At 38.1% G+C, this 26,416-nt stretch overlaps 1 protein-coding gene across 1 annotated transcript; it reads right to left on the bottom strand.

Annotated features, from left to right (window-relative positions):
- Positions 1–4: 4 nt before the first annotated feature.
- LOC140356218 (vasoactive intestinal polypeptide receptor-like) lies at positions 5–18,200 on the bottom strand. The gene is made up of 13 exons (XM_072441030.1): positions 17,863–18,200; positions 15,601–15,694; positions 14,655–14,768; positions 10,070–10,176; positions 9,901–9,998; positions 7,460–7,589; positions 5,380–5,533; positions 4,528–4,588; positions 4,050–4,116; positions 3,868–3,959; positions 3,643–3,772; positions 2,826–2,867; positions 5–2,308 (listed from the first exon to the last, which is right to left on the bottom strand). The coding sequence occupies exons 1-13, from the start codon at positions 17,914–17,916 to the stop codon at positions 2,114–2,116; spliced, it is 1,338 nt and encodes a 445-aa protein (XP_072297131.1). The 5' UTR covers positions 17,917–18,200; the 3' UTR covers positions 5–2,113.
- Between the last annotated feature and the right edge of the window lie 8,216 nt (positions 18,201–26,416).

Genomic DNA, 26,416 nt, shown 5'->3' with positions numbered 1-26,416 from the left:
CATGTCCAGTGCAAATATTTTTTATTTAATGGGACACAGTATAAGACACTTTTTAACAGTACATGAAAGTACCATGTTTGAAAAACACACAGATTCAATGTAAACAGTGGTCACCTGAGCACTACATCTTCACTATCAAACATATCAACACATTCACATAATTTACAATGATCAAAGTGAGATCGAGTCTGAGGTACTTGGAGTTTATAGAAAATACACATTTTATGGCTTGAATGGAAATTATGAGAAATACATTTACTGTACATAGGCCTGAAAATCCCCTAAAGAGGGAAGAGAGGGATACACAAGTACTCTGCACCGCAATGCAATCTGTGGGAAAACAGTAGAAAATATACTGCATATCATGGAATTCTAAAAGCAATTCTGCTTTATTTCATGTCTACTGGTACTTATGTCTATATAAATCTATAGTACTTACCTACTACAGTCACAGTATGTGCCCTGGGGCAACTATCTTAAACTCTGGAGTGAAAATGGCTGTACATTCGATTGGGAGCAAAATCCATAACGTCATCAAATTTAAAATTGCACAGGGTGTGTAACGGTGTAAAGTTAAGGTCGGGTTAGACTCTGAAAATTGTCCTGTGCAGCTAATACTGCAGGCGTAACAAGTGCAGCGCCACACTGAAATTTAATTTGTGACAATTACTTTTGAATTACATGTGGGGCTGGATGATGTTTAATCACACCTCTGTTACTTAACAAGTTAAAATACTAGGCCTTCTGGTGCTGGACAAAGTTGGTATTGCAAACTGGTATGTAACGTTTTCTTTGGAGAGTTTTTATGCCTGGTCTGTCCTGACAGAAATACATAAAGTGTAAGTAATTATTACGTGACAATAAATGATATGAAACATGTTTATGTTATTTTATTTATAGAACTTGCTGCATACATGCTGAAAAAGTTACTGCTATAGTTGAACAAATAGTACCAGTCATTAATCGTACCCAGCACTACTTCTACAACTGCTATTTATGTATTCATCAATGTTTTAGACCCGTAAGTCTTTAAAAAGAGAAGTTTTTGGCCCCTTCTTCACTGGAATGTCGTGTCCTTTATGCTCTATACTTGTACATGTGTGGTGAGCGGGACAGTAACTGGTTATGATATGAGTGCGTTCATTGTGACAACCGCTCTTTACAACCTCACACAGTCATTAATGCTGGTCCCCTCAGCAACATAGACCATTAGGTTAAGTGCTTTGGCCCTACATTGAACAAAAGCCTTTCAATAAACATCTTGGCTCTTATTAGATAAAGGTTCATCTTAACATCTGATGGATAGACCGGCCCTGTTTTTAATTCACTTGATGTACCACAGTGGCCACAGTATTTGAGCGTTGGTTGTGATTAAGACTGAGGGATGGTTTTGTACGTGCCAGTAACTAGTTCAGTGTGAGTCATGATATTGTTCGGCAAAATGGTCCCTTTCAGCCATCATTGTATTTCATTGGAATTTACAGGCGAAATAACAACAGCAAGTCAACACAACCAGTATGGAAAAAGGTGTTGTATTGGTAGAATGTTGTGTATAACGTACCGGTAATAGTAAAAATGTTGAGTGTGGATGTTTTGAGAACAACTTCAGTAATGGTTACCGCAGTCAAGTCCTATGAAGTAACAAATGATTAGGTTTAGTTCGTTTGGTTGGTAGATTTTTGATAACAACATATTCCTACTGCTGCCTAAAGAGAATTGCCAGTTTGAGTCCAGTTTTGGGCAATGTGATTTCATCATCCAATCAGGGCACATTTCAAGATAGGACACGTGCTATTTCTGAGTGCTTCTAATTCTTAAGTGGTACTTCATAGCTCAGAAATATATATGCACATATAACAACCTGTAACATGTTTATATATGATTGTAGTTGAGATGGCAGTGATGTTAGTAACGCTAAAGTCACACAGGACATTTTTGGTATTGCTGAGGAACAGATGAATAAACTGTACTTTCACTTTGGCATAAATCCTGACACATCCATCAGACTTAAATAAAATATAACTCCATGAAAGACATTAAGTAACAGATCCCATCTTTGCTGCAACAGTCCAAGTGAGCATCAATATCAAGACTTCTAACTGCAGTGCTCATATTATATGGAAGAGAAGTGCTCCTGACAGGTAGAAGAGGCGCGGCGTGTGGTGGGGCTACATTTGGTCAACATACTGATCTGAGTGCTGAAGTTGTTGCCGTTGCTGCCGAGTGAGGGCTGCTGGTACTTGAGATCGGCTCCCAGGAAACGCTGCAACATCCATCTGCGCCACTTGCGTTTGATCTCCGACTGCACCTGCCGCAGAGAAAGAGACATAAGAGGAGATAAACAGAGAGGACTACACTTATTTGTCCTGTCAAGGCAAGGTATAAATCCAACAGGATTAGCTGCTGACCCCTTAATTAAAAAGATCCATGCGATCATTGACAATGAGCAAATAAACTGGGACATTTGCATTAAATATTATCTTTCATTCCCTGTGAGATAAGAATCTGTAACATTCCCCTGTAACCTTTTTTTGTTTTTCCCCATTTACAACTAAATATTGTCAGATTTTTTTTAAATTACAAAGTACACCAAGAATTTGATTTGTTTTCTCTTTGGTTTGATGTGTCTGTGGCATTTGTAGTAATAGCTGAATTGTTATAATTATTTTTGAATTCCAGGTTTGATATCCTTATCATGTCAACATAAATTTACTTTCTTACATTTTGTGTTTCTTGGAGCCCCAAATTAGTTTTTCACAGATGCAAATGGAAAAAAACAAGTTGCTATTGTTGCTGTTTGTGAGTAAAAAAAAACAACAACTTACTTCTCCATTGAGAAAGCAGTACAGCACGGCCACTACAAACCCCTACGAGACATAAAAAGAGGATGAACAACAGCCAGGGCAATCTTAAAATCGAACAGCTGCTGAAAATAACTGCAGATGAATAATGATCGCGTGATTCTGAGCGGCCAGGGATACAGGCAGGAGCTTAATCTTTTAGTTATTATTCTCAAGAGGCCGTGGCTGAAAATGTGCATATAAATTATGAATAGTTTCCATCGTGAGGTTTCCAACATGGAGAGTGTTTGTATTCAATTCCAAAGACAGTAAATCCTGAGCATTATTACACAACCGTACACACAAACTAAACACTATGAACAAACTGCACACTGTGGTAATGTCCAGTAGCTCAACTCCATCAACGGGAACAGGGTAAAGGTTTATGGCTTTTTATTTTACACTTGGGGGAAAAGATCTGACATACAATCAATATAACATTTTACACATTGCAGAGTGGAAAGATTTGATGAACTATCTTGTGTACAGTTTGGATCATATATACAAATGAGATGGATCCACAGAAATAGCTGAATTTTTTGGGGTCATTCAGTTTAATTTGAAAATGGCTGAAAATTGTATCTATTCATCTCCTGTCTAAGTGTCAGACCAACTCTCTTTCAAATGGTCTGTACATGGACAAATTATTACGTTGTGGTGGATAAATGGAGCACAGGCCTTCTGGGTCACTGGTTCAGTGCCCGTCACTATTTACTATTGCGAGATATGGAGAATGTTCTATAATATCCTAAACAGGTAAAACCCTTGGGGAAAATATGTTCCAGCAATTGAACTAATTTACCTGAAATGACCCCAGAATAAGGTCAAAAATCAGCCTGATTTGTGAGTGAATGTTGTCCGGCATAAAAGCAAAAATAATGAAGTTTATTCCAAACAGGGGTATCAGCAATAGTGTTGATTTGGCAAGTCTCCTGCAAAAACATCAAGACATTTGTCAATGTACGGGCAAGAATAACAGCAGGTCACTGCCAAAAGCATAAAATTAATTTAAAACAGTAAATCTTACGAATATTGATTGGATTCTTTTCTCCCGATGTCAGGGCAATTCATCTTCTGACGCAAAATTCGAATTATGCAGATAAAAAGGAAAAAGTTTATCTAAAACAGGAAACAGAACAAGCGGATGATTTAATTGATTTAAAAGTTCCATAAAATATAAGCAACCAATAAAATAGTGATGTGACTCACAAGTATAGTTACTAAAATTGGTATTTTAATAATCAACCATGGTTTGTCATCAATAATGTCCCAACAGCTGTGGAAGAAAGAGGTAGATCTAATTTAAGAAATGGTTTAAGTGAGTTAAGTCTTCAAGTGTGTTCTCAACCCTTGTTATAATGACAAAACTCATTGAAGATTTTTACTAATAAGACAAGTTACAGTATAAATTATCTTTGAATATATAAGATGATTTTAACTCCAAACCATTCAATAGTGACTTCACTGTCTGGTTTGAATTTAAACCAACATTCACAGGAAATGATGAGACTTTGATGAATTAGTCAGGTGAAAGACAGTGTTGTTTTTGACCTATTGTTCATTAACAGTTTTACACAAGCCTCTTCAGAGAAAAGCTATAAAAACATCAACTTGTTGTCTGAAATGTTTTTTTCCATACTTCTCCTTGTATCAAAGTGCAATTATTCAAATGAGATGATTTACTTACCCCAGATCATTTAGAAAGGCTTTTGTGATGGCCCAAGAGGAGATGAATATAGTTGGTGAGCCTGCAAAAGAAATGTGTGTAGTGCCAATTTAAAAAGTGATTATGCTTATTTTTTATGCAGCACTATTCAGTGCCACAGTATGTGAACCAGGATGATGATGGATTTATGGGACGTACCACAACAGAACTAAGACAAACATGACTTAAGTCTGAGCTAAAACTGTATTGATCTACAGAGAAATTAGAACAAGCAAACTCTACACATGGGATTTGAACCCAGTCCCAATGTATCTGTTAAGCGAGAGCTCTAATCACTTTACCACAAAATAATGTCTACTCTCAGACTGCTGTCCGGCTAATTCAATCAATAAACTATTCCCGAGAGACAAGAGTGTATGCATAGTTACTACTTACATATGGTACACACTAATCTTTTCTTGACTGTTGAACATACACACACACTGTATGTCCTGAACCCACACAGACCTATTCAGTCTTTTCATGGTTGTAGTGTTCAAGTTGATATTATAGATGTACAATTATAATCTCATGAAATTGGATGCAGAGAAAAGTGTGCAATAAGCCTCATAATATAAAGCCTTCTCTGTCAAAAGCATCCACGGTGTGACAGCTCTGCATTAGACCAGAACCTGTGAAGTGGTGGCCTGCTGCTTCTCATTTAAAACAACACAACAGCCTCATTTCAATGTGAAGCAAGTGGCATATTTCACCTGTGCAAATTAATTCACACTCGGAAATTAATTTACATGTCAATTTAGTTTGGATGGCAACCACAACTGCAAAGAGAGACAAGCTCTACTGAAATAAAATGAAATAAAATGATTACCCTACCCCAGCCAATTAGGATGTACCACCAAAAGTACTTCCTCTCTGAGAAGAAGGAAACGGCCAGAAGAGCGTGGAGATAAAGGCCTTCGACCAGCAGCCAGAAGTAACTGGCCATGACACCATAGTGAAAGAAGACCATCACAGCTTTGCAGCCCACCTACAAAAAGAGCACACGTGTTAATAAATGCCTCCCGTACATGGATGAAGAAAGCAGAATTAACAGATTTTATTTCCATTCATTTTACCTCAAAGGCTTTGAAATAAGCAATAAGGATGAGCAACAGTAAAGCACTTAAAAGTACACTTGGGAAGTATTTTTTCAAAGGCAGTGGTCTCTTAATTTAAGTGACTCTAACATAATTAAAGGGAATTTAAATTTAGTTTCCTTTGCTGAGTTTTCTCAAGCAAAATGTAATTCTAAGGCACAACCCCACTCCCATATAAAGTTGAAACAGTACATTAATATTAGTTATTTTATTCCTTGGCAAGTTGGTAAATAAACATCTTCAACCTTGATCCACCCCACAACTTTCTCTAATCAAATTTGATAAAATTGACAATTATTCCAATGACATTAATGGATCAGAAACTAACTTGTGGTCCAAGGACACTGTCTAACAATAATGACACTTAAAAGAACCACCTTGTGCAGTTGGAGCAAACTAAATTCAAATGAAAAAGTAAAAACATTCTGGATTTTTACACATAACATAGTTACTTAACATTAACAACTATGTTTTTTAAACAATTTATAAAATTTAAATTATGGCAGACAAGAAATATGATTTTATTCATTATATTTCATATTAAGCCTATTTTTTATTTCTATTCTTATTTTTTTTATCTGATGGCTTATTGTTATGACTTATTCATTGTTCATTGTTTTATTGTTTTGTGTTGCATCGATCACCAAGACAAGTTCCTATGTTTGTGAATTTTGTTAATAGACAATGGCAATAAACCTGTTCTGATTCTGATTCTGATATTGGTAGTTTGGTTCATTTAAAAAAAAAGCCTTTTCCATTCATTCATTTTCTACCACTTGTTCCCTTTAGGGGTCATGAGTGACTGGAGCCTAGCCCACTGACTTTGGCCCTTAGGCGGGGTACACCCTGGACAGGGATATATTTATTTTTTTATAAAGCAGGTGCTCGGAGCTTTCTGAGTCACTGCAGCAGGACTGGCCTCTCAGAGACTATCTATGACCCATATTTGCAGCAGCTCGGGCCCATATCCAAACTAAGGTCTATAATACATAAATCACATTATTCTAATGAGATATCTCTATGTTCCTGTATCTTACAATCTTCTGTCTGTCTTTCGTTGTTAGTGCAGGAGTACACAGTGTTTCCATAATGAACAAACAAATCTAGAGTTGTACACTTTTTTATGTTTTGAGCTGCTGCTGCTACTATTACTGCCGTCTTTTCTCTTTTGTCTATTGCACAGATTCTACAATATGTGTTTATTATTAAATTATCTCAAAAACAGAAGTGAACATATTTGTACATCTATTGGGTCAGGGTGGCCTGTAATGCATACAGACCACTCTCTGTGGACTTTTTTGTGCCAATGCATTTTGTTATGATCCAGAGTGTAACAGCTGTGTTTAAACCGGGCTAATGTGTGTGCTCTTAAGAGGAAATACATCTAAACTGGACAATTAACAAGCAGCCCTCAGAGACAGTAAAAAGCTGATTTACAATCTGCTGCCTTAATCCTCCCTGGTCATGAAGATTAAGTTAGAGTCGTGCTGAAACAAAACAATCCCCACTGTGACGTATAAGCAGTCATTATAATTACCCAAATTATAATTGTTGGGTTATATTTGACAAAGATTTGTGAAGATTGAAGTAAATGCTCTGCAAACAGAAACTTTGACAACATCCGGCTCCACAGTTTGGCACATGAGGACAACCTTATGGCAAATAGTGTTACACCCAGGTGCACCTGACCCTTTGTATGTTAAATGAACTGCAGGACAAAGCATTCAAGCTAGAAGAGAGATAGCAATATTTCAAAGTTCTCCCCTCAAAACAGGAACAGGAAGTAAGACTTAAATGGTATGAGTAAGCATACTCACAGTGGAGTGACAGTTAGCGGCCTCACCAACGTCATAGAGAACGACGTCCTTAATAAACACAGATATGGCTTTGAGAATGAACGACACAAACAGATGCATGTGGATGTAGTTTCTGGTGCAGTGCAGCTTCCTACAAAACCAATAAGGAGATACATATTATACGTTTGTAGGACATATGTACCAGAAGACCATTAACTCAAGTCACCCACCAGAACAAAGCAAAATGTTGGATGGATCGAGGAATGTTTCCCATCCCCCATGGACCAGCCACACAAAAACCTGTTGTTTGTTCTCTTTGTTCTACTGGGTTAAAAAGTCTCTCAGGACAAAATACTTAATGACTATATTTCTTAATGCTTACTGTGTGACCTAAACCATGTTTTAGTTTAGTTTGCCTAATGAACTGTGTCTGAAAAGTGTTTATGTCATATTTAATGCACTTCCTCATTACCTGCTCATGACGTGTGTTCATTGACAATGTTGCAGTATTTTGTTGTGGTTACATTTCATTTTGCTGGTTTAAGTTAAATTTGTAAAAATTAGGAATAAGACTGACGCCACCCCCACTTTGAGCCACACCTCCGAGGTCAGATAAAAGCCTCTCACACAGTCTCTCTCTTCTTGCTCGGGATAATTGAACATGACACATCAGGTCGCAGACCCCAGGGGCCCCTCCCACATCAGGGTGCGACCTCTCGCCTCATGCTTCAGGCCTCTATTCTCCTGGACAAAGGAGATTAACTATATCAAAAATGGCTTCTGAAACTCCCCAGGGCTAATGCCTCGTTGGACTCTCTCTTGCTCTGGATCTTCAAACATAAGACACCTTCTAGTGGCTCTAAGGGCCCAACGAGCTCGGAGGAGGCCTTGTTCTATGTCTGAGACTTCCCTCAGACATGTAAGACCTGAGGGTGGAAGAAACTTGCTGAATGGCATTAAAGAGAGGTTTAACTTAAGTCTAGAATTAATTCAATACCAATACCAGCTTTTCTTTTACTAAATTGAGCCCAGGCATAGCCTGTGTAACCAAATTAATTGCTTTGATTTTTTTTTTTTAATTAAACCACACAAAATAATTCCTGTTTTTAGATCCTTTTCATTGATCTGTGAAAAGAGTTATATTTGTCATTTGAATCGAGTTCTCCCTTTTCAGAAAATGTAGGTATTAATGTTTTGCTGAACCAGCTTCAGATGGTTCCCCTTTTTTAATATAAATATGAACAGTGACTACCTAAAATACTACACAAGTGATGTCCACAATGTAATGGCTAGTTCCAGATAATACATTACATAATGGTGCAACTGTGTGAAGAGGAAACAAGACAAATACCAAAAAAGGTTGAAAATATAAAACTTCAAAAGATCCTTGTTTTTTTTTTTTACAAGAGTAGTATCAAATAAATCCAAATTATTACCATGAGCTGGTAATAGAACTAAACTGACAAAGTCACAAAATTACAGTCACAAAATGTCAGACAAATGTATGAACAGGATATGTGATCATTATCAGCACTTACTGTGGAAGCTATAGCCGTGTTATCAGTTTGATATACAAAGGTCAAATGACACATAAAACCTCCATTTCACATTAGTGTGCAGTTTTATCTTTAGCCTTAATGCAATGAAAAAAAAACAACCACAAAATGACCTGTTTCTCACAGTTCACTAATGTGGAGTGTCTTTCAAGTGCATGGCTTTCCAGTGATAGTCTGATTAATGTAAATGTGTAAAATGTATAGAGCCTTAAGGCCTGGCTACACACACACACAGACAGACACACACACACGCACGCACACATGCACACACGCACACACACACACACACACACACACAAACACACACACACAGACACACACACACACGCACGCACACACGCACGCACACACACGCACACAGACACAGACACAGACACACACACACACACACACAGACAGGCACGCACGCACGCACACACACACACACACACACACACACACACGCATGCACACACACAAACAAACATAAACAGCCTCTGCACATCCTGTGTCTCAGTCCAAGTATTTCATAACCACCAGAGTAAACATATCGCTGAAGTTTGGTTCAATATAGGGCTTATTACAAGACTCCAGAGTCATTCTTTTGATCATAACTTATCAACATGCAGACACTGGACATGCCAAGATTAAATGTCACATAGAAATATGTTATCAACAAAGGGAAGAATAAATGTTTACGGACTATCTGCTATGACGGCTTTGTTTGGAAAAGTGTAGCAAGATAATGTCAAATTTGGCACTTTAGAGAGAAAATCACTGTAAAAGTATGAGCAGGAGAGCATTGCAAAACGTCTATAAAAAGGAGACAGTGAATCACAGAGCAAGGGCCGTGAGCAAAAATGCACTAAATTATCTGAAAAGTTGTTTGACCTTCTTCATAAGACTCTTCACAAGTGTCTGACCTACCGAAATACACAGAGTATAATGATGGCGACCGTCAAGGATATGAGAGAGACACTGTGACCAATGGTGTAGCCCACTTTGATGGCGCCATAGAACTCACCCTGTGAAAACACACGAGGAACAAGGTGAAGGTATATGTTTGGACATGGCCGCATGCAGTTGCCATACCAACCTCAGTGGCATCTGTGGTGCTGTTGGGGTTGTATTCACAGTCCATTATGTAGGACTCAAGGCTGATTGGACTCCAGCCGCCCTCAGCACAGGTTTGTGAAAGGTTTCCTAATGAACAGAAAGACACAGGGAACATACCATTAGTACCAATTCCCTTCACTTGTGTCTATGCGTCAAGCTTTAAGGCAAAGAGATCTTTACAATCACAGACACATAATTGAGCCACCACAAGACACATTTGTCCCAGTGGATTAGTCCCAAACACTACAAGAAAGCATTGTACAGCAAGAGATCAGCGGTCCAATTGGCCCAGAGATGTAAGGACATTTCCCCTGTGTATTCCCCTCCTTCTGTGTCTTAATTACTCCCCAACCACATGCATTAAATGTCCAGTAGTCAGCCAGAGATATTTTTACTCTGTTGTGCCCATGGAGAAAGCAATGAAAGGTCTAAGATCATTTGAACCCCATAAAGAGTGGCTGAAATAACCAAGGGAACAAAGAAGTCAAGTGATGTGTGCTATGTTAAGCATTTTGTATTCATTAGAGAATTATGCAACTATTTATTTTAGCTTACGACATGCAAATGTTATTATTGTATTATGACAAACTGTTCAAAAGATTATGTGCAGTAATTATTGACAACATATTAAAGACTATTGGGAAGAAAGTCATAGCCTGTTGCGTATGATAAATGATAAAGATTTGAGAATTCTTTCCATGCACGCTGCACTGATGCTTAGAGACGATTATACACTGACTCTGCAGATGCTGAAAACCTGAATAATGAGGGATTTTGAAGTGAAGCTCAAAGGAATAACTTTACAAAGCTGAAACATGTTAGGTTAAAAGACACGGTTATGAAGTATTTTGTCAAGAGAATTTGATATTGCATATTATATTACATATTTTCACTGTTATATCTTGACACATTTTTAGGCCACGTTGCTCTAGTAAGCAAGTAATGGTAGAAACATGTAAACCACACCACCGTAATGAGATTTAAACAGCAAGTGACAAAACAACATCGATTCAAATGTGATTCACCAATTGCCCTAATAAATGCAAGGTGGCATAAACACATCACAACATGCAGCAGGCCAATATGATCTAATACAGATGGGGGCAGCTAAATTGAATGCGGTTAAAATGCAGATTTTAGTTGTAATACAAGATGTGAATGTGTCACTAACACAAACCGTCGAGTCGAAGATTTGTAAATATTTCATGGTAAAATACGATGTTATGATTTGGGGATTCTGGCCCTTGCCCCCCATCTGAGAGCATGACATCATCACATTCAAGAAAACCCACCAATCAAACCGACCGTGCACTTAGTCTTGTCATATGTGTGCTTGCAGGTTACCACACGACCAAGACATAACAAAATCAAAAGCTTAAATTCTTGGATTGCTGAGTTGCGTTAAATCAGATATCGCTTTGCACTTGTACAAAACCCCATCCCTGTGCCAATGTGTACGCACGTCACAACACAACGCCAGACAAATTCAATTGAGTTGAACATTAACTTTGTGCAGCTCAAGTCCACTTCAGCACTTTAAGTAATCACAATAATGCTTTTCTGTGTGCTTGGTGCTCAGAGGTGTGATACTTGATACTAACAGTTGTAAAACTTTGTTAGGTTATTGCTGCAGTTAAAGAGCCAATGCCTTCAATAAAAAAGGTCTCAGACAAAAACAACACCATGTGAGAAGCCAAGACGTTCACCTTGAAATTACATTCGTGTTGTGCCGTATCTGATCAAAACTGTTAATGGCTAACGTGCTAATATATGCAAAAAAAAGTGCCACTTTCTGTCAATGATTAATTCTATTTCCTCTTTTTTCTGTCATAAACTTGTCTTCTGCGGCGGGTGGATTTCCTGGTATTTGGCTTAGGTTTTACACCAGATGCCCTTCCTTGCTATCTTCATCAATCTATACAAAAAAATGTCGGTAGTTGCCATATCAAACTTTGACTACTAACTATCAAACAAATTCTACGCTTATAGTAACATTCATCTTTGTGGAAATATCTACAAAATGTATTAATCTGACATATAATATAATTTGTTGTATTTCTATGATGAATGTGTAAACATACTCACAAGTTTAGCTTCATTGTTCCTCTGTTCTCCATTTGAACTCACTAGTATGTTTACAAAGACAAACTGGGGATGCATATTTTTCAAAAGTTTCCTGGATAAGCTTTAAAAAAATATACATCATATATACAAAACAATACTAACATAGGAAAAAGAAAATCCCCTGATTTAGAGGAGGGAGATATTAAAAAAGTGGATCATCTCAAAGTGATTGTAATGGAGACGAGCTAAATTAGAATTGAGTGTATCATTTACTATTGAAGCTGTAGAAAATGACAGCAAAAAGAGACGGACAAGTCTAGCGCAATCTTCCAAACGAGGATTTAAAGTGATATTTCTGCCCATTTGTGGTTAATATATTTTTTATTCTTTTATAATTTATTTAGTCACCCACAACCCCTAACAGGAGCTGTCTACCAATACTACTGTGATACCAATATAAGCATTTTCCATCTACGGTGGGCAATGGAGCTGAGAGTTAAAATAGTCCTGTCAAAAGATCTGTTATTTATACAATCTTTTATCGTGAAATATTTATTGACGACATTCTCTCATTTACTTTCCTGTAAGTGACGCAGCTACGTGTGTTGGCTCGAAATCCATCTTTGCCTTCACTGTGTCCAAAGAAATAAAACATGTATGACATTCCTTGCATTGCCCAACCCTATCACGCTGCTGCTCTATCAAATCAAGACCGAGTTGGGAAACAATCAACAGTCCAAAGTCGTACAATGAATTTGCATTAAACTGGGCAGGCTGCAAATACCTGCGCGCCGCACTGCAGAGACGATAGAGCCTTAGCTTGTTCAAACAATATGACAGGACACAATTGTGACAGTAAGCCACTGCTGTTATAGCCCGTGCCACCACTGGACTGAGTTTGTTTGAAGGATTGCCAGAAGAATGCTTTCATCATAGACCAACAACACGACTCCAAGGATTGCCAGAGCGCGCACAAAGACACAGAGAGCTCAAATGAGTTAATGATCCGCTCATGGTTGGATTTTGTTTTTAAGGCTTAATAAACGTGATGTTGTCAAAATCTTCCTTATTACAGCTCAGGAGGAAGAGGGTTATTATGGCCTGACAACCCTAGATCATACAGGTTAGAAGAGAGGGCAGGCCCGTGTTATTAGAAGAGATGAATGGCAGTGTTTGCGTTAGACCTCGTAGGTAAAGAGTTCATGAGAATGGCAAACTCTACCTCAACTAAATTTATGGCTTGACCTCTGAATCTCTCTGGCGCCATATTTCGTAAGTCCTGTTTTCTTGTGTGCGGCGTGTGTCAATAAACTTTAATCTTTCGTAGTCCGTCGCTTAAAAGGAAGTGGAACGACCTACACAACCAACCCACAAATACGCAACCAACCCACAATTGCACATGTCTCGGGTTACGGAAATACAGGTTTCTGCTCTGATTTTGAAATATATCAGTTAATCATGGTTTCATGCGGCCTTCCTTACCCGAGAGCAGCGTTCCACAGAGTCTTGCTGATTTACTGCATAATTGATATAAACTGCATCAGAGGAGCAGAGCTTGTATCTGTAACCCAGGTTTTCTCTATTAAAGAGACTTTGCTTCATGCTTTTCTCGTGTGAGCTTTGGATGCTTTGACATACCAGTGAAATATGGACCTCCAGCTCAACCCCACCAAACTGGCCATCCCTCTTGCTTCTGCCCACTGTCTGTCCCCTGGGGTGCTTTGCTCGCTCAGGTCACGCTATCTCCCATCTGGGTCAAATCACAGCTTCCCAGAGAGCCCCTCATCTCAGATCCTGATGATAAATCTTCAGCCCGATTCCCTCTTATAGCCAAAATGATGGAGAGCACAGAGGCGAAAGGGCCTCCGTTGCAGAGGCTCTACAGTGAAGAGAAGCAATACAATCAAGGGGACTTTTTGGACTGAACGTTTGCCAAAGACTGAACCGCTTTTTGTAAGGTAATACTTAATACTTTGTCATATGTAGAAACTGTAATACATCTGGTCAAAGGTGATTACTGTGTAGATGTAAAAAAGTGAAAAAAACAGGTTCAAACTGTTTTGAAAATGTATTATAAATGTATCTGTCATAGTGCGGATACAAAGTGAAAGGGTTCAATAACAATTATTTTGGTGTGGAAAAAGAAGTCTCAGCTGTATTTTTTTTTTTTTGAGGTGCAAACCACAGCAATGTGTCAGGTCAAAGTTGTTTTTGTCAAAGCTTTTTGTATAGTCTGTTTATAGTCGACTGAGATTATCTGCTTGTTTTGTGCATAAACCACTGTCAGCAGATGCGCCCTTATCACCACTATGAATTGTTAATGTTGTTAAAAGAATTGCTCTTGGGTAATCAAGAAAAAAAGACCAAGCTGCCGAAATAATAATAAAAAAGAAGAAAAACATTAGTAGTTCCATTAGCATCACTTTGCATTTGCGGAAGAAAAACATTTGTACCAGTCACATTTTTTTTTTTCTTACATTGGTATTAGGTTTGATGCTTACGTATATGAATGCCCTTTGAAAAGTAGAAGAGATACTTGGGGCAGGGGATCGTGACCACTTCTCCAACTTCAGCACTTGGCCAGCAGGTAATCTTGTCCCACATGACAGCACAGCCTGGGTTCAGAAAGATTTATTCTATTAAAACAATGAAATAGGAGCCATAACCAGAAATCTATAGAGAAAATATAGCATTGTGAGTAGGAAATAAATACTTTTTAAAACGTTGCCGCTAGTTACCGAAGCACCAATAACTCTGTAAACTAAAACGAATAAAACACTAATTGTTTCTTTGCGCAGAAAAAGGGGACACACAATCGGGTAAAAAACTCTCAAACATGACGAGTATATAGCTAACTGTGACAGGTGTGAAGCAATCAACAGTAAAAAAAACAATAAAAATATATATAAAATCTCGCTGTAACGCGATGACTCATCCAAAAGTGAATATTAAAGGTGAACTTAGAAACTGTTGTAGTGGAGGGTCCAGCCCCTGCTTGTCTCCATGGAGATGCTACTGTTTTTCCTGAATGTTCCACAGTATGGCATTAAATGTAGGGAGAAAAGCAGGTGAGGCCACAGGCCACATTACAGGTTAGATCTATGGAAATGCGAGCCAGCATGTTTTCCATTGTGTTTTTGAATTAGATTTTTAGCAAAATACACCTCTAATAGAAGAAATGCAGGATGTTTAATGCAATTTTAGGCAAAGCAATATCATCTCTTTGAGACTAGCAGTTTTCACTAAAGACATGTGCTGTGTGGCGTAGGAATTGGATTCAAATTGACACAAATAACTGAAAATTATTTTTATTTTAAAAAAGCCTTTCTTCTTTCTTTTGTGGTCACTTAGAGCTTTGTGTGTCATCCAGGGACAAAATGTTAATCAGTGTATTAGCAGATTGCAGCCTCAGCTCAACCATTTCAAAAGAATAATTTGTAAACAAACCTGTTGTTTTCTCCTCATTCTGAGCCTCACATGTGTCACGCTCTCGGTCGATCTCCTTCTTTATGTCGCAAATCTGATGCAGCGCTGAAAAGGCCTGAGCAGAAAACAAATATTACAACAAACCAACCGCTGGGACAGTTGGTTTTGCTTTATTTATTCCCTTTTTTGCCAACATGTGATAACAGGGAACAAGCTCCTGAACCAGTCATATATAGTAAGAATGAAAAATGTTTGCCCTGATATGGGTTTTAGGCCAGATGCCCTTCCTGCTGCTGTGCCCTTCATGTTTGATTGGATTGATTGAGTTAACCTTCTAATTACTGATGCTACAAATGTTTACACCACGTACCAAGTCTTTTTGGGTACATTATTACTAACTTAGAATAATTAAGAATTACACAAACAAAAACGCTACATAATAAAGAGGGGCGGGAAAACGTGCTGGAAAATGTGATTTGGACGCGAAGTCAAAGCACAAACCAAGGTCCAAGAAAATATTTGAAACCAGGATCAGTAACTGTATAGAATCCATAAGGTGGAAAGAGTACTGAAAATGTGTACTCAAGTAAAAGTACAGTTACATGCTATAAAATGTACTCAATTACAAGTAGATGTACTGCTACCAAAATTTTACTTCAGTATAAGTTATACTACTCCAAGTACTTATACTACTCCAAGTTACTGGTTACTTTTTAGAAGAGACTATTATTTTATGCAAACAAGTTTAATTATACAGCTAAATTAAGTCGTTTTAAACCATAATTCACATCTGTGAGCTTGCGAGTTTGTAGGTATAGAATGGAGCAGATACCGCAGCACTATTTGAACTCTTAATGTAATTCCTAAGATTTTAAATGTAACAAATTACAATTACATGGCTAAAACACTCAAAACAATAAAAAATATACAATAACCCCCAACATACTCAATGACAGCAATTCAAGTATTTCTAATTAGTTATTTTATACCCATGTGTAATATATACCAAATGTCTTGTATACCAAATATCCATCAGTGGTATCATTGTACCACTGCTGTGTTTCTGTATAGTTTTCACATTGAGTCAAACATCTGGGAATATGCGAATGCACCTTAAGCGCATCCATGAATCACATTGACGTCCATGCTAAACTTTGACATGATAGGACACTGTGATTTCTTGGTACGAATGCTGAGCAGACAGAGATGATATAGAGGTTATAATCAGGTGAACACGTTTCCTCTCCATGGGCATTAATCAGATGACGCTTTACTGCTATAGTTAGTCACCAAGTGAGACCAGTGTTCCCTCTGCAGGGTGACTCCCTCATTTGGGCAGTGATTTATCTGGCTCCTAAGGCCAAGCGTGCCCCCCACAGCAGTGAGTTGTTGGGTCCACAGCGCGTCAGTGGGCTATGATTGGAGTGTGTATTGTCAGTGATGATGAATGAACATCGTATCAGCACAGAACTTCCCACACTCTATCATTTCGCTTTTCATCCTCAAACCACTTCAACCTGAATGCATTCCTCTTCCCCTAATTGATTTCATCGTATGGTGTCCAAAATATTGCTCCGTATGTGGTTTAGTGCTTTCAATACAAATGCAAACACAGCTTGCAGTAATAAGCTCTTCGACCTCTTACTAGATTCCTGCATCAGTCAGACAAGCTTCTCTGGAGACAGTCGTGGATGAGGACACTGCAAAGTGAAGCGAGGGAACACAATGGAGAACGCAATCACACACACACACACAATTCACACCCATTAGAGAAATAGAATCCAAATATATGGGGACTTTTATCGATTAAAAAAACCAAAAAGGCTCAGATTCTTAAATGTCTGAAATATTGCACAGTGCACTAGCATATCCCATACATGCACTTGACAATGTCAATTTCTATGCAAATTATGATGAAAAAGCTGGTGATGTGAGGGGTATGTCCACATTGACAGATACTGACATGACTTTTTTTTATTGGACTCAGTCAGAAAATAAAAAATAAACTCAAACCTTGTTGTTCTAGCACCTAATCTCTGAGCAAGGTTTTAGACTAATGTTGGACTTTGGATATAGCCTACTTAAAGCATTTTATCACTTTGCGAATCAGGTCAGATGATAAAAATGCTAGATGAAATTGTTGCACATATTACATTTCACTTGCATCAAGAAAAGTTAGATGCAAGTTTCAAGAGACCTACGTTAAATCGACATAATGGTAAAGGCTGGGCTTTTGAGTGCAAATAAATTTGCAAGGTAAATCATCATGCAAAGTTTACTTACCGGTTTCAGAAAGATGCAAGAAAGAAAAAGTATGCTCTTATATGCATTCGCCATAGTGCTCAAATTGCAATAGCTTTAAAAACACAGCTGAAGTATCAAGTGGGCTGAAAGAATTGGCAGTAGATGAGTTTGTCGTTACATGTGGTGATAGTCCTCCGCAGAACTACAGAGCGCTCTGCCGTGGCTCCGCGCGTCCTGCGCTCCCAGAGCAATGTGCGCCCGGGCCCCGCCTGCTCCGAGCTCCCGCCTGCCTCCTTCTGCACTGGGTCCTTTCTTCAAGTTCAAGCCAATCACACATCAACGGACAGTGCATGCAAATGTGGGGGCAGAGGCAGCAACTTCGCTTATCAAATTCTCAATCTAAATGAGAGATTTGTTTTTTGTCTTAAGTCTTTCATCTCATACACAACATCCTGCTCCTGTACCAGGATGTTTACCTCCACACACACAGGCTTTAAATGAGATACACAAATGGCTAGACTAGTAGCTAACTAATGTAACAAATTGAAGAAGTCAAGATATTACAGTATATATTTATGAGGCCTATTTCTATTACTTAGGAATATGTCGATATTGTAAGGACCAAATTTAAAAGTGGTTTTCGTTGCACCTCTGACACTTCTGTCTACCTTCAACCTCATTTCTCTTTCTACAATTCAGCTCATGCAGTGCTATTGCTCTTGCTGGTGGAGCCTTACAATTTAACATGAATCTTCTGGATAGCTATGTATGTAGACAGAGCCAATAAAATGTTGTTCATTGTACATTGGTCCCATAGACCTGCTCACTCATGGATCAGATATAAACCACAGACACTGTGTTGAAGGAGCTTGTGAGTTGTGTCTGAGAAAAATGTGAGTGAAAACTATGCAGCATGTCAGCTGGCTGTTGGGTCATCAGCGTGAACAGATTTATGCATTCACTCTGGACAATGCACAAAACCAGGCTATGTCTCCCTGCATTTGCTCTTGAGGAGGCACCACAGGCTGTAGATGGTTTACGGGAGTGCTTTAATGATCAAGCAGTGAGTCACTGCAGCTTATGGGAACTTTGATGAATGTCAGAATAACCTTCCTCTGGGATGAGAGTCAAATGTTTGGGCTTTTTGGAGCTGGCAGATACATTTGGAGGAATTTCAACAGAATGTTAATAGACACGTTTCTATTTTTGGTTTCGAACCTTATAAGATGACAGGTAGCATATCTCAGATGGCCTTGGCTCTAGCTTATCACTGGTGATCTAACGCAAACATCCAGTGCATGAACATGGCAACATACTGCACTATGCAGTCTTTTATTTTACATTTTACTCTGCAAATGATGCACTGAGGAAGATAGTCTCAATTCAAATTAATTTGTATATTTTTTATTGTGCTTAGGTGTTTTGGCTACCCCCCAACTACAACTTTACTTACCCTTTTCTCTGGTAAGATTAGGACCAATATGGAGGTCCACCCTTAATTTTCTTTTTGATTAATCTCCTGCATAAGCTTGTGTCATGTGTCAAACCTATCATTATTTCATTGTAGTTGCATTAGCTCTTCCCTTGGCCATGAAAAGCTCACATTGATTGCAATTTCCATTTAATAATTGATTGATTGCAATTTCCATGTAATAATCTTGCTCCTTTTCCAATCCATCGGGTTAGAGGATCATTTGATGTTAAAACGCCTTCTTTCATTGTCTTGAACACATCTTTGCATCTACAAAATCAACCTGCGAGGAGCTGCTGATTTAAGCTTTCAGTCATACCACAGGTTCCCAATTATTTTTATCCAAGGTAATTATGTTAATTACGGTGATGGATCAAACTTATCAAATTAAGATTAATAGCAGCAAAACCAAAGCCATGTGAATCTCAATATGGAAGGAATAATATTTATTTGAGAAACATCATGCATTTTTTATTAAGTATATACATCACAAGCAAGTCCTGCATAAGATTTTTGCTTTTGCTTTTTGTTTGTATTTCTCAGATCCCCAGAGAAACTTCCTGTAGTTCAACCTGTGTCACTGGGCAATTTGTCAGGAGCAGGGGGCAACCACAACGCAGCGCTTGGGGACCCATTTTCCATCCATCTTGAGCCAGGATCTTGGTCAGGAATACCGAGAGGAGGATTAGCCTACATGCCAGAGTAAAGTTGCGTGAAACCAGAGCGCCCATGAAGTGAATGCAAATTCCACCAAGACACGGCCAGATTCGGGAATCGAGCGGTCTTGATGTTAGGTGAGAATCACAAACCACTACGTCATCAACTGCGTATTCCCATTTGTAATAATAAATTGCTACTAGGGACTTTAGGTGAAGTAGTTGCAGGATTTTTCACAAATGGACAGACAATGTTTTACTCTATTCATTCACTATGGGCAAAGTACTGCAGATTCTTATTTTCACCCAACACATACATCATTTTTGTTTGGTGGTCCGTCTATTATCACATAGCATAGCACCTTCTTCCATCTGCATTAAAGTTGAAACCTATTCCACTCTCAAATCTGCCTCTTAGTGGTTAGAGTGACCCATCAATCAAAACTGTTGTCTCCTCCTCAAGGTCTCCATCTATCTCGCCTGCAACTTGATGCATAAAACATTGCAACACAAACTTCATAACCATCTATTAACGGCACCACTCTGTGTAAACGTTTAGCGCCAGACATTTTTCTTTATGTCTGTTTGACTGATGGTCTGGAGGGCAATGAAGAGGAGCAATAGTTTGGCGTGTACAGCCTGCAGCCTGCAGCTTGTTGACGTGGCAGTAGTATGTCTTTCATCTGCTCTTTCTTATCAGTGAAGCTTTTGGCTGAAGGGGCTGGTAAGTCATCCAGGCCAGGTACATCAAAAAAATAAAAGCTCCAGAAGACAAGACAGACAAGGCACTGACTCTATTTCACAAAAGTAGAAAGGTTGGATAAGATATTAAATTGATCCCAGTGTGTAAAAAATTGTAAAGTTATACAGTTAGGATGTTTTAATCATAATATATAATAGATGCTCCAACACTATGGCCAAGGAGATTGTTTGCAGGAAATATGCAGTACATGTACTTCAAGAGCACATTATAGGTTCTAATGTTGTTTGTTGGAATAGTACCTGTGGTAAATGTTAATGTTAATCATAGTTATACGTTAGTCAAGTTGTAGCTTGTAAAGAAGAATTGAAAAATAAAAATGACTGGAACTCAGCTCTGTTGAGTTCTAAAACACCTCTTTCTATGTCATCAATAAGCAAAATTACATCAAAAATACAAGGACAATTTACAGGCAACCGTTTGAGCAATTATTTTACAAAATAAAGGGTTTTATCAGGTATTTTTATTTGTCAAAGCGTAACTATTTCATAATTTATACGAATTTTGGCCATTGTTTACAATATAGGTAACCTCTATATGTCACATCTTCTGCTTTTTTATGATAACAAAGCAGCAGATGTGACAATTGTATTTGTTATTTGTCTATGGAACATGTGTCTGCATGTGTCCTTAATTATCATTATCTTTAGTTCAACACTTAATTCAATTATTTGTTTAAAAAAGTACCTTCAATACTATTTATTTATTTTGTCTCAAATATTAGGAATAATACAAATTAAATATATTTTTTGTGTAGAATGAAGCCGGCTAATTCTGGTTCGACTCCTTGCCAACAAATATGTGAATTGACAATACAATTTATACAGCAACAGATAACTTTTAACTGAATGCACATTGACGAAAAAAAATTATTTACTCTTTTTACATTTCTCAACTAACATTCTACAGCTTTTTAAAATTGTATTATATCACAACATAGTGTAATTTCATCACTTCCAGAGACTCACTCTTTAAAAGCTTTAGACATTGTGATCAAAATATTCTGCACGATTTACTATTCTTACTCTTTTTTGTAAAATATAGTCTTTATATAAGATAAGATAATCCTTTATTGTCCACACATGGGGAAATTTCATTGTTGCAACGCAGGTAGACACAGAGGAAAAGAACAGTTAACTTATAGGAAGTTTGAAAAACACTCAATAGAAGATCTCTTATAAAAACTCCTATAACCTATAAACTCCTATAGACAAAACCTCCCATTACCCAACAAGGGATGGAGGGGGAAAATAAAGATAAAATAAATACCATTGCATGTGATCACGACAGTATTGCACATGAATATGTGTCACGACAGTAATTGCACTTATATGGTCGTCTTATGGGTATCCCCCATAGTTAAATACAGAAATTGAAAGAGCACTGTACAGCATATGCAACTCTGTAGTTTTTGTTTTTATATATCTGCATATAGAAAGAAAACCAATACTCCTGGCTTTTTTACCACGTAGATAATGGGCACTTTTCACAAAACAGACCAGCTATAGTTCCGGTTGCCTTAAAAATGCGGAGCTCCACTTCCTGCTTCATTCATTCCTTATGGGGAATTAAATGAGTCTAGCTAAAATAAATAATTCATTAACTTCCAGACGGAACGATAGCAGACATTGAGGACAGTTACAAGCACCTGGGAATCCCACAGGCAAATGGCAACAAGGAAAGCGGCTATGGCCAAATACCTACAACGAGTGAGGCAAGTCCTCAGAAGCAGCTCAATGGCAAGAACAAGTCCCGGGCAATAAGCAGCTACGCCCTGCCAGTGATCCGATACCCTGCAGGAATAATCAGTTGGCCAAAGGAGGAGATACAGACCACAGATGTTAAGACACGAAAGCTCCTGACCATGCATAGAGGGTTCCATCCCAAATCTAGCACCCTGAGACAGTACACTAGCCGTAAGGGAGGGAAACGCGTCCAAATGTGAGATAAGATATTCCTTTATTGTCCACACATGGGGAAATTTCATTGTTGCAACGCAGGTAGATACAGAGGAAAAGGACAGATAACTTATAGGAAGTTTAAAAACACTCACATGAATGTGACATTATTGCATGAGAGTACGACAGTAATTGCACATGAATATGACGGTATTGCACATGGTTGAGTCAGTATTGCACATGTTCAGGGCTAGCAGTGTTTGTTATACAGTCTGACAGCAGCAGGAAGGAAAGACCCGTGAAACCTTTCCTTCACACAGCGAGGGTGGATCAGTCTCTCACTGAAGCTGCTCTCCAGAGCGGAGAGAGTGTCCTGCAGGGGGTGAGACTCATGGTCCAGCATAGATGTGAGTTTTGCCAGGACCCTTCTGTCCCCCACCTCCTGCAACTGTTATGATCCCGGTGGCAAAAACCCAAATGCAGTCCAAATAAAGGCAAAGTAGAATTTATTTCAGAAAAGTTCAAAATCCAAAGGCAAAGCACAAAGGTTCAGAATGTCCAAAAATGCAAAAACACAAAAGATCCAATATTCCAAAAAGTCAAAAACTGTAAAGCACAAACTTAGCTCAGTAGGCCTGGAGCATGAAGGTATCGATGGTGCCCGTAGTGATCGGAGCACTTGGGGCAGTGACCCCCAAACTGGAGGAACGGCTTGAGCAGATCCCAGGAAAAACATCAAACAATCTCGGTCCAGAAAAGTGCAGTGCTAAGAACAGCAAAGATACTGCGCAGAACCCTCAAGCTCCCAGGCCTCTGGTAGAGGACCCGAGCTTGAAAGGGGACCACCCGCGGAGGGTGAGGTTAGAGTTTTTTTGTTTTATTTTATGTATTATGTATACATATTTAAAGATACCTTATTTGAATCAAACCAGGATTTTTGTTTTTCCATTTCTTTGGGTACAGTCTCCAATACCTGCTGCAATTTATCCCTGAACAAAAATATTTGTGTAATCCACAAAAATAACACATTTTAGAACACTGGGCACCGTTAAAAAGGTCATTTGTAAATAATATGAACACATTTGGTCAACCCCTGGGGGACACCAAAGGTAATACGTTGTAATGTTGACTAATAATTTCCTATTTGTATAAACTAAATATCCTTTTCTACTGCTTTGTAAATAGGAATGACTTTGACTGAATAATTTTCAAGGATAAATTATATAGTATTTTTCAAATTAAAACCATATCTATAACTTCACAATCGAAACACTAGTTTGTTAATGCATTGGTTTGCAGTTTGTAAAAATGTCTTTACTAGTGACTATTTCCGTTTGACGGGAGCAGGATATTTGTGTATTTTATTAATTGTTCATATGCTTCCATTGTCATGAATTATATTGGCTAGTTATGGTCCAATTGGTATTAAAACCTTCTAATACATCCTGAATACTAGTTTGTTTTGTCTTGATCTTGAAAAAGTTCAGGATATTTCCGTTTGTTTTTGTGTCCCTAATAATTTAAATTACCGTAACATTTCCATGCTCCTTTTAAATTGTATATATTATCTTGCAATACCTGATTATGATAATCTTCCTTGCATACTCTAATAATGCTTGTTAAATAGTTTTTATATTTTTTTGTATTTAAGCTTTGATGATTTAGTATATTTTTTTAGAATTCTGGATGCAATATTTTTTTTACTTTTTGCAAGCATTTATGATTACTACATTGTTTGATTGGACAAGTTTTGTCATAGGCTATAATTCTAAGAATATATTTAATAATGTATGTATTTGTATCGGTTTCTTTGATAATTATGTTCCAGTAATTTCTACAGCAAATACTCAAATAATTTCACATCGACTGTGCCAGCTTCAGTGTTGAATGTCTCTCCCCTTCTTCGCCTTTGTTTCACAATGTGCTGACAGCCAAAGTAGACATATTAGGACTCATTCTTCTGACCTCATGTATATCTCTCCGAAGTGTCTCACTTTATCTTGCAGGTACGGAGTCCTTTTTCTAAAAAACCAACAGCATCCAGACCCAGAAGCAAAAACATATCTTCAACATTAGCATTGTGCAAAGCTGTTGTGCATTTTTTCAGGAGTAATGATGAGACCTGATGTTGCTTGTAACGATTGTACCCTATACTGTGCCTCTATTCAAATGAAACCTTTTCAGTTAATTGTATATGAATACAAAATGGGTGGTACCAAAGGAAAGAAAACTGAGCTTTCAAAACACATACAAAATAATACAATCCAATTTAACAGTATTCAGAGAAAAATATTCTGCCTCTGAAAAGACGAAGACCAGAGGAAATGGGAAAAGGCTTATTCAGATGTTGTTTCATCAATTATCAATCTTACATGGCCCACATGTATATACATATATATATATATATATATATATATATATATATATATATATATATATATATATATATATATATATATATATATATATATACAAACACATATATATATATATACACATACATACATACATACATACATACACACACACACACACACACACACACACACATATACATATATATATATATATATATATACATATATATATATATATATATATATATATATATATATATATATATATATGTGTGTGTGTGTGTGTGTGTGTGTGTGTGTGTGTGTGTGTGTATGTATGTATGTATGTATGTATGTATGTATGTATGTATGTGTATATATATATATATATATATATATATATATATATATATAGTTTGTTTTCGATCTTGTCAACTCCATGGTGTTCCAAGCATGTCCTATCTATCCCCACCCCGGGGCCAGAGGAGGCCCTTGGATCATTTTTCATCTCAGGCGTCCTGGTGAATTGGCCAAAATTACTCAAAAGCAGAAGCCAACTTTTTACTGCAATATTAAGCACCTTTATAAATCAAATATCAAACATTGTAGTGTCCCATAAGTCTGAGTGAGTCTTGTGGCGCTGTGCTAAATTGACCACATGTAGTCTTTTTTCTAATGTTTGATTTTATTTTACGGACATAGGCCTAAAACCAGTCATACATCCAAACATTTACAACTGCATTTAAAGCGTGTATAGATTGTAATTTTGGGGACCGCCTGAAATCATTTTGGAAGTATTTAGCATAGACCATTAACTGAAGCTTTTTCTACAATAGACCATTAACATACTCAAAGTTGTATTTGGATTGATCCGTGCATGTAATCTAGTATTGTCACGTATTAGAGGTTTGAGTGCTCAGAAAATGTCTATTTTCACCTACCTCAATTATTTGCGTACACCCTCGTGACCTCACTGGGCCCTCTTGCCCTCACTACTGGCCCTCACTACTGGGCCCTCTTGCCCTCACTACTGGGCCCTCACTACTGGGCCCTCTTGCCCTCACTACTGGGCCCTCACTACTGGGCCCTCTTGCCCTCACTACTGGGCCCTCACTACTGGGCCCTCACTACTGGGCCCTCACTACTGGGCCCTCTTGCCCTCACTACTGGGCCCTCACTACTGGGCCCTCACTACTGGGCCCTCTTGCCCTCACTACTGGGCCCTCACTACTGGGCCCTCTTGCCCTCACTACTGGGCCCTCACTACTGGGCCCTCTTGCCCTCACTACTGGGCCCTCACTACTGGGCCCTCTTGCCCTCACTACTGGGCCCTCACTACTGGGCCCTCTTGCCCTCACTACTGTGCCCTTATGAGCAGGAGAGTAATGGCGTCATCTAGTGGTAAAAGCCCACACAAGGAATCCCATTGGCTGCAGAAATCTGATGCAATAACGTAGGAAGTAAAGTCTCTT

This window comes from Eucyclogobius newberryi, unplaced genomic scaffold (assembly GCF_026437365.1).
Source record: "Eucyclogobius newberryi isolate DKJ021-1_F unplaced genomic scaffold, fEucNew1.0.hap1 SCAF_12, whole genome shotgun sequence".
Taxonomy (NCBI): domain Eukaryota; kingdom Metazoa; phylum Chordata; class Actinopteri; order Gobiiformes; family Gobiidae; genus Eucyclogobius; species Eucyclogobius newberryi.
The sequence above is the reverse complement of the archived record's forward strand: the minus strand, read 5'-3'. Positions and strand labels throughout refer to the sequence as shown.